This window comes from Pipra filicauda, unplaced genomic scaffold (assembly GCF_003945595.2).
Source record: "Pipra filicauda isolate LSUMZ 115617 unplaced genomic scaffold, ASM394559v2 scaffold355_size746361_pilon, whole genome shotgun sequence".
In the NCBI taxonomy this organism is placed as follows: domain Eukaryota; kingdom Metazoa; phylum Chordata; class Aves; order Passeriformes; family Pipridae; genus Pipra; species Pipra filicauda.
Window position 1 is genome coordinate 1,252 of NW_024104482.1, and position 9,813 is coordinate 11,064.

At 44.0% G+C, this 9,813-nt stretch overlaps 1 protein-coding gene across 1 annotated transcript; it reads left to right on the top strand.

Moving 5' to 3' along the window:
• Positions 1-5,925: 5,925 nt before the first annotated feature.
• On the top strand, positions 5,926-7,845 carry LOC120323842 (endogenous retrovirus group K member 8 Gag polyprotein-like). The gene has a single exon (XM_039384443.1). The coding sequence runs from the start codon at positions 5,926-5,928 to the stop codon at positions 7,843-7,845; it is 1,920 nt and encodes a 639-aa protein (XP_039240377.1).
• The last annotated feature ends 1,968 nt before the right edge of the window (positions 7,846-9,813 follow it).

Sequence of the window (9,813 nt, forward strand, 5' to 3'; positions counted from 1 at the left end):
GCCTCATTACACAGTGAAACATATGAACACTGAATCATCAGTTCTTTCACACCTGTGACAAAGCATTAACTAGACTTTCCTTTGAAGGAAATATAGAATTGCCTGATAAATGTATCTCATTTCTTCATTTTTTAAATTATCTCTTTGGAAAGAAATTTCAGGCACAAAGAATATGTGCACATGCAACGAGCTAAATTATGAGCAAATTCTCTGGTGTCACTCTGGCTTATTTTTAAGAGGAGGAATGTCCCTCAGTTAATCTGCATTATATTGTGCAGGCTAGTTTTTATGTAGTCTCATCACTGTGGTGAAATGACTGTTTATCAAAGGTCAGTTACAGTACTCAGAGCCCAACAATGAACTGAGATGTAGGAGAAGATGAGTAATTTGGAACCTTAATAAAGAAATTTTGCTTTATTTGTGCCTAACCTTGAAAAACACTCACAGATTTCAACTATTATGTGGCATGCAGCAGTACAACTTCTCAAGGGCCTTTTGTCTGCACACCTCGCTGCTGCCAGAGGCTCATTGTTAGCACTTACTAACTGCAGTAATACAGGATAGGTGTTTATTGTATTTATTGATAAGTGCCTTTTGTTTTCCTGGCTTTTTTTTTCTCTTCCCAGAACCTGATGAACATTCTAACCTTTCTATCTTCCTTGCTTTAATTTCATTTTAATAAGGCATTTGGAGGCCTTTTCCACAAATGCCAAAGAAAGGTATTTTTTTTCTTCCTGAGCTTCTGAACAGATAATTTTTACCTACTGTATCCAACATGAGTGTCTGAAGTGCACATTAAAAGAATAAATGGTTCTCCTCCAGTTCCACATATGGTAAATGTGTTCTCCTGATATTGCCTTACCCTGTCGTACTAACAAATACATATTTCTTGAAGTTTGAAAATAGAACCTGGTAAAAGTCCTGCTAAAATGAATAAAGGTTTTAAGGTTTTGTTCTGGGGGCTTCTTTCTTTAAAATATTGGAGAAGGTGTTTTGATGTTATGGTACTAGGAAGAGGTATATGAGATTGTTATCAAGGGAGATTTAATGTCAAGAACTAGGTTTTGACAGTGATGAGCACCCATAACACTATCTGAATTTTCAGCATCTATGAAAACATAGTCTCAAGTTTATTAGCTGATTTCTGAAAAAATAAGCAGTGTCATTATCTCAGGGTTGTTATGTATTTATTTATTTCAATCTCTAAATTGAGATTAATCCAGAGCAGACAAGTTTTCAGATAAATCATGGAACAGACTGGATATCTTGGTCAAATAATAAAAAGAGCCCAACCCCAAAAAAAAAAAAAAAAACAAAAAAAAACCCCAAAAAGAACCCGTGGGTGAAAAGATATTATTCCAGTCCCATTGCAGTTAATGGCAGTTCAATACTTAAAACTTTTCATTAGTTTGAAAGTCTTCCCTATTTGACACAATCTTAGAAACAGAACTTACGTAAGTGTTATATGATGAATTCTGCTTTTAACTAAAGCCCACGGTTTGCTTATGCTTTTTTTTTTTAGGCTATATGTATTAAAACATCAAAAGTTCAAAAATATTTTACTTAAGCCATCTGTGTCCTGATATTCTGCATCATAATATAGAGGTGAACCGAAAAGAAGATGTGTACATTGCCATGGAAGTTGTGAGAACATGTTGTACTAGTACCTTAGCTGTCACTCCAGACAGTCAAATGAAGTAAGTCAATGGATCTATGGTACAGAGGTCAGAGTGGCAGTATTTCTGAAGAATTCAGAGAAGCTGTCTGGAGACTGCTAGTGTGTGAGATAGAGGAAGAAAGAGAAAGATGAGCAATGAATTCCCTAAAGCTATTCCCCTGAATGTGTTCCATAATAAATTTTAAATGTGTGTCATAGTGGGGTAGAAGGGTCAGATTTACTAATAATTTGCATTAACATTTGTGATATCTATTTTTTATGAGCATGATTGCTTTTAAAGTTTTGAAAGTTTATATTCTTCCCCAATAAACTCAGATTTTTTACTGGCTATGTCATTCTCTGTTCTTATATACCTTTATCTACATATATCTTTATATATAAAATGAAGAGGCTGCTATATGCCTCTTACTCTTCTCTTTGCCTGACTGCGTAACAGATAGAAGCTGCTATAATCTGCCACAGCATCAATGACTGAATGGAGAAGTGGATGTTTTCCCCACAGAACCTAGACAATAACTCTGGACAGGAGGAAAATGGACTAACACAGGGATCTGATGAGAGAGTGCCTTTCCTTCAGTGACCCGGCTGGCTTGCCCATGACAAAGCTTTTACAGGACATAACATAAATGAAATAAGAAGAATGAAAGCATTAAACAATGTAGCCAAGGAGAGAGGAAAGAGAGGAACTTAAAGTAAGGCATAGTCTATCTCAGAAGCAGCAAAAGGCAATATCGCCTGAGTGGTTGTTCCAGCCTTCACAAAGGGGATTGTTTGCCTAGCTGGGAGCTGCTGGAAAGGATTAACAGTTTTCCAGGGCAGACAACACCCTGGCTATCCCACCTCGGGGTATCTCAGGTGTGAAGTGGGGACTTGGGGAGAGGGCAATGGTGCAGGCTCAATTGGCCAGTAGTGCCCTTGGCTGACATCGTAGTTTATTTGTGAGCTTATTAAGCCTGGCCAGTCCTTTGGGGGCACTCTTGGCAAAGGTCACAAAAGACAAGATTTTGCATAATGAATACATTAAAATCTTTTTGTTAGTGCATGGGGAGCAAGAGGATAATAGCAATGAAGCTTTGGAATACATAAAGGAGGTAAAAGAAAATTAGTCCCTGAGGTAGCAAATACGATCACCATGTGGACTTGGGTTTCTATTTTAGCACGTAAGCCCTGAGAGAAAAAAGTGCTTGAAAACATGCTGCCTGTTATTTAGATCCATAGCTACTGCACTGAAGGTGTATGCCACAAAGGGCAAAAATACCACTCCTCTCTATGATGAGTCATTTATATGGAAGGATCCCAGACAGTGAATAGGAAAGGGTGGAGAATGCTGTGCACATTTTGAAGAAGAACTCAGGGAAGGGGGGAGGAGAGGAAGAAAAGGGGGGAAAAAAGGATTCCGTGTCAGCATGTAGGCTATAAATTGCACTTAGTTATCATAAATTCATGTTGAAAATAAAGTTAACATTATCAGATTACAACTACGATTCTCCTATGGGATTGATGTCATAATACAGCAGATAGGACCTAGATGCACCTTTTCTGGCACTTTATTAAAGACCCAAATTGGGTGGCAGGGATAAGCAAGTTTAGGTACACCTGTGAAGATGGCAGGTTCTCACGACTCAGTAACCTGACAATTCAAAAGACTGAGGGCTGATAAAAGATAGAAACACCAGCTATCGGGGTCAGTTCAAGGGTGCTATAAAGAGAACCAAATCCCACTGAAAATAGATAAAGTATTACTCTAGTTGCTAAGGTGCCGTAATCTGATGAAAGCTAAGTTGTGTGAATTTTTTTAAGGGTTTATCATTCTTTGCACAGGTCCTACAGTACAAATATGCGATCTTAAGTAACTGGAAGAAAGTTAGAGGAGGATTTAGAAGTATACTTGCTGGTCCATTTGAGCACATCAGCGCTGTCTTAAGGCAAGTTTGGGCTGGAGGAAAAATCAGTGAATAACTACATCAATTTGCTAGGATGTCTTTCAATCAGTCTCTAAGATTCTAAGGTTCCTGATAAGGGCATCATTTTGGCAAAGCCCAATATAGAAACTGCTGGTTTTATTCGTCAGGAGATCATTCAGAAAAGCAAGTTCACATCTATTTTCAGATTCTTTGAGGGAATACTTTCTAATGGAAATAGGTATATCTTTACCATGCAATCATTTTAAAGTCTGTGAGCAACTGTAAAAGGCCACTAATGATAATTTTGTGCCTTCAGAAATTTTTTGCACTAGCTTGTTTTGACATTTTTGATTCTATAGAAAATATGGGTGTTAAAGGATACAATTCTATTTTATCTCACCTTGCCTCTATTTCTGCTTCTGTTACTTACTGCTTTTATCTCAGCAGATGATGCTGCTGGTAACCAGCTTCTACCTTCTAAAAGAAAGTTCATTAGCATAAGTTGGAATTCTGTGGGTTTTATTTCTGGCGACTTTGCATTTGTTGCAGTATCCAAGACGGCTCTGGTGAGGTAACAAAGTCAACTCTAAATGCCCAGACTTTCAGCAATTTACGGAATTTTGAAATTTTCTTTTATTAAGATGTCTCAGGGGTGATTATGCTATTCCAAGCAAATACCTTAGTGGTAGAGACTAGAAATTAAAATTATTAAGATTTGCAACTTTAGTATTTGCAGATAATGTGTGAAAGTCATATCTAATTTTGACTCTACTCAGAGTATGCTTAAGTTAATCATATTACTCTAGTACTATTTGTATTCGAAAGCCCTTCTCTGGTCCTAATATCCTAAAGTGAATTAGTGTTCTTGTTTAGTATCCGTGCATGCACCATTTGGAACAGAAGAAAAAGATCACATGCTGTTCAATGTGTTGTGCATGAGTTTCCAATGAATTGACTGAGATGACCCAAACAGCTACTCTCCTTCTTTTGCTGTTAAAGAAATGGTTTAGAACCATAAAAAATAGAAGTGGTTTGTTTGTTGTTGTTGTTGTTTTTTAATTTCTTGTTCAATATTTCAATCTTTCTAAATTTATTTCATAAATGGAGAAATATATGCACTACCTGCACAGCTATGAAAAGACACCATCTAAATTTCTGTTTGAACAAATATTTTAGAAATACTTAACACATTATGGAAAGATTTTCAGCTGACAGATGAGGGAAATGCATTGCTTTACAACCTGAACAATTACCTGTGTTTTATTCTGTCACAATGAATGCTTAGAATTCCTGCCACTGTAACTAGCATACTTTTAGCATCTGGTTTCAGATCGCTGATAACATACTGCAAGTTCATCAGAGCACAATGTAGATGAATGCAAAACTTGTTAAATGCATAATCTCAAAAAAGAGTTAGTCAGTGGTAAATCATCATCAAATGGAAGTGATCCTAGAAGGCTCCTCAGGGATCAACATTAGATCCAGCGTTATTCAACATTTTCACCCATGAGTTAAAACATAAGTGTTGGAGACAAAGAGGAGTGGAAACGCTATGAAGCGTGGAGAAAAATCTATAACCCCTAACTGGACTTAAAAATACCGGACTGGACAAATAATATTTATTATGACACCCACCGATTACGCCTGTTGTACCCCAGTTGCTCCCCAGTTTATTGTTGTGATGTTACACTGCTTTATGTACCCCAGTTGCTGTTTTAAAATTTTGTCCACCATATTGTCCCCTTCTTCTTCCCTCAGGTTTCCCGCCTTTTCCCTGCTTTCCCGCTCCTCTGCCTGCCATTGGCTAGGTTTTGGTGCAGTGCAGAGGTAGCTCCCATTGGTCCTTTCCCCCGGAGATGTCCAAACCCCTCCTCTCCTGACCCAGCTGCCCAATCGCCATACTTCCCTGGTTGTCAATCCCATGCTCCTCCCTAGCCTAAGTTCCACCCCCTGTCCAACCTTATATAAGTTGTTACCCACCTAATAAAGTTGGCATTGCTTCCCTCACCTTCAATCGTGTGAGAACCCTTATTGCAGTGCTCAACCCTATCCTTTATCCCTGCGGGTTGCGGCAAGTGGCGCCCAACGTGGGGCACGGTTGAAGGTCCCTTGTATCAAGGGAACTCCCGTGCTATCACCTGGGCTCAGGCGGCGTCAAGAGGGACGACTGCTCCGCCAACCCTCCTTCGAGCAGCAGACGGCTACAGACCCCGACGGTCGTGTGGGCCGCGCACCAGACAGGTGAGCCTCGAGGGACATCCCTAACACCTACCCTTCACTTCATACCCCATATTTTATTTTTTAAGAGAGGAATAACATCGGAGAGTGTCCCTGTAAAACACCATGGGTTTGACACTCTCCACCTCTCAAAAGTTCGTCTACAGACGCCTCAAAGACTTTGTCATTGAACACGGCCACCCGCTCGATAAAAAATCAGCTAAGGCGTTAGCGAGGTGGCTGGACCGCCAGGGCTTTGCCATCTATGACAACATCTCCTTAGAAAAATGGCAAGCCCTAGGTTACAATTTGTGGCGGGACTCTGACAGAGGCGGAAAATTAGCCAAGGAAGCATTAATTGCTTGGAGGCTCATTCTGATGGTGCTACAGCACCAAATGATGAATGCGAACACCAGCCTCACTCAAGACACAACCAAGGACATGGACATTAAAATGGACTCTAATGATACTCAAAATGGCGGGGAGGACACACATACGGACACCACCTTAGAAGATGGCGGGAGGGAGCGCGGCAGAGGAAAGCGTCGATCACAAAATGGCGGCGAGGAGGGACCCCAGCGTCACCAAGAGAGAAGGGGGGAGGGTGAAGAGCGCGGGAAATCAGCGCGGGAAAAGAAGAGGCGGGCCCCCGTAGCTCCACCCCGTGGTCCGCCTCCCTCTCCTCCCACTCGTGGCGCGAGAAGTCCCTCCCCCGACGCGTCTCCCGACACGCCCACTTCCGCCACTCCAGTCTCCTCCCCGGACGCGTCCCCTGCACGTCACCGGCAGGAAGTAGTGGGCGGGGCCAGGGCAAAGGCCAAGCCGGTCTTCCGGAAAGATGGCCGCGCCCATAGGCCCCATGGCACCAGGGCCTACCCCGCTCACCGGGACTCCGATTATGATGATGGGTGGGCGCCGCGTTCCCCGGAAAGGCAGTCTTCCGTTCCGGATATTTGGGAGGCCTTCCGGGAGGAAGCGGCGCGAGCCCAGGACGTTGAATTCCTAAGGGCATTTCCGGTCTATTACGAGGAGGGGAAACCCCCCGAGTGGAGACCGGTGTCCTACCCTATGTTGAAGGACATAAAAAAGGCAATCGTGGAATATGGGTTGGGGGCCCCGTTCACTATAGGCCTCTTGGAATCCTTCTTCCTCGCGTATACGCTAATCCCCTATGATATTCGGGCCGTCATAGGAGGTCTTTTCACAACCGTTCAAGCCTCGGTTTTCGAGGCTGAATGGAAAAAAAGAATCGTTGCCTTTGTCAACGAAAAGATGGAGAGAAGGGGGATTCCAACCAGGCAGGCCATTGACATGCTCTATGGCGAGGGAAATTATTCCAACAGGGGGGATCAGACTCGATTAGACCCCAAATTATTGAACACCACCAAAGAATTGGCCTTAGAAGCGGTTAAAAGAGTGGCGGATGCCTATGTGCAAGCGCCCTCTTTTACCCTGATAAATCAAGGAACCAAGGAGCCTTTTGTTGACTTTATTACAAGGCTCAAGGAGGCAATTGCTCGGCAGGTCCAACAGAAAGAATCCCAAGAAATTTTATTTAATCGGCTAGTGATTGAAAAGGCAAACGAGGACTGCCAGAGAGTTTTGAAAATGCTTAAAGATCCCACCCTGTTGGAAATGATAGAGGCGTGTAAAAACGTCTACTCCAACGCCAACAAAGCACGGGTAATGGCTGCTGCTTTCTCGGGGCCCCAACATTGCTTTGAATGCGGGGAAAAAGGGCACTTTAGAAAACACTGCCCAAAATACCGGTCGGAGCCCAACTTACCAAACACACTATGTCGGAGGTGTGGGAAGGGGCGCCATTGGACTGCCAATTGCAGGTCCAAAACCAATGTTAATGGTGAACCCCTTTCCCCAAAACCATCTCCCAAGCTCCGTAAAAAGGTGACTTTCTCGTCTATGCCCAACCTAAGTCACTGTCCCTGCGAGCAGTCGGGAAACGGGGAGCTGAGCGCCCGGGGGGGCGCGATGACACAAGTTGCCCCCCATTCCATCTTGCGCCAGCCGCGCCCAGCTACCCCGTAACTCGACTGCCCCCAGCAGACCCTGTTCCTACTCGGGAACAGTGTAAAACCCTCCCATGGATTGTCCTACATGCCATACATCCATCGACACACTTAAGTTCTTATGAACAGCTTGCAAGGGTCATACCATCTGGCCCTGTTGACCCCGACCTAACTTATTTAATAACGTCACACTTTTCAGCAGTTGGCAAGGGAATTGTAGTTGTTCCCACTCTCCTGACGGGCTTGACAAATAACAACATTGCCGTTTGTCTAACTGTGCATCTTCCCCCCGTACAGTTGGAGGACCGCTTCCCCGTGGCGAAGATGGTCTCCACTGAAGACCTGCTGTGTGTCTTGTCGGCGGATGAGGAGAAGAGGCAGGAAGCAGAAAGGGAGGTCCTATGGACCACCACTGTAAAGTCATCTCGCCCACTCCTAACATGTTTTATTTACTATCCGCAGCCCAAAAGACCACAGCGAGTCAAGGTGGAGGGCCTCCTCGACACGGGGGCGGACGTGACCATCATTGCCTCCAGAGACTGGCCACACGCGTGGCCAGCTCAGACAGCCTACGTCCGTGTGAGCGGTGTGGGGGGAACGCAGCACCCCGTCAGGAGTCGGGAAGTTTTGACCATCTACGGGCCAGAGGGTAGACCAGCGTCCCTCCAACCGTATGTGTTGAATATTCCAGTCACTTTGTGGGGACGGGACGCAATGGAGCAGTGGGAGCTCAAATTGGGCACCCTGACTCCAGAAGAAAATTTTTAGGTGGGGTCACTGAAGTGAAGCAGCTCCCCAGACTGAGCTGGAAGACCGATACGCCAGTCTGGGTTGATCAGTGGCCCCTACCAACAAAAAAGCTGCAAATTCTCAATAATTTGGTCAATCAGGAACTAGAAAAAGGACACTTGGAGTCTTCCACCAGTCCCTGGAACACTCCAGTGTTCGTGATCCAAAAATCCTCAGGTTCCTGGAGATTTCTCCAGGACCTGCGCAAAGTAAATGAAGTCCTAGAGCCAATGGGAGCCCTCCAGCAGGGAATGCCTTCACCATCCATGCTCCCTGCTGAATGGCCCCTAGTGGTGATTGATATTAAGGACTGCTTTTTTCACATATTCCTTAATCCGGCTGATTCGGTCCGTTTCGCTTTTTCTGTCCCTGCCATCAACTCTTGTGAACCTCACCGCAGGTTCCAGTGGCGTGTGCTTCCCCAGGGGATGAAAAATTCCCCAACTCTCTGCCAGATGTTTGTGGCAGAGGTGTTGAGGCCAATTCGGTCGCAATATCCGCAGTCAATCATCTTCCATTATATGGATGATGTATTGATCTGCGCCAAAAATCAATTGGCAGTTGATGAAACCTTAAATTCCACAATCGCGGCATTAAAAAATAATGGATTGGAGATCTCCCCTGAGAAAGTGCAAAGGGAAGCACCTTGGAGGTATCTCGGACTCCAAATTAATGCCAAAAATATCAGACCTCAATCCGTAACGATTGACAAAAATGTCCGAACTTTGAACGACCTCCAAAAGCTACTGGGTGCGATCAATTGGATCCGACCTGTGTTGGGGATCACAACAGGAGATCTGCACCCCCTTTTCGAGCTGCTACGAGGTGACGCTGATCTGTCCTCCCCACGTTATTTAACATCTGAAGCCCTTGACTCCCTTGCTGCTGTTGAAAAGAAAATCTCCGAAAGACAATCATGCAGGAGGATGGAGGGACTGCCATCCTCCTTGGTAGTCATAAAAGAACAAAGACAACCGTTAGCCCTCCTGGGGCAATTCACCGGCGACTACAAAGACTTTTGCTTGTGGGAGTGGATGTTCCTCCCTCATCAATTTGGTAAAACCATCACCACTTTAATTGAAATGATTGGGAAAATAATTTCAAAAGGTCGCACTAGGTGCTTAGAACTTAGTGGGGAAGAGCCAGGTTTCATTTACCTCCCACTAACTTCTGAACACCTAGATCAACTGCTGCAGAC

Coding starts and splice junctions, on each gene's coding strand:
- LOC120323842 (XM_039384443.1), top strand. CDS start 5,926: ATGGGTTTGACACTCTCCACCTCTCAAAAGTTCGTCTACAGACGCCTC.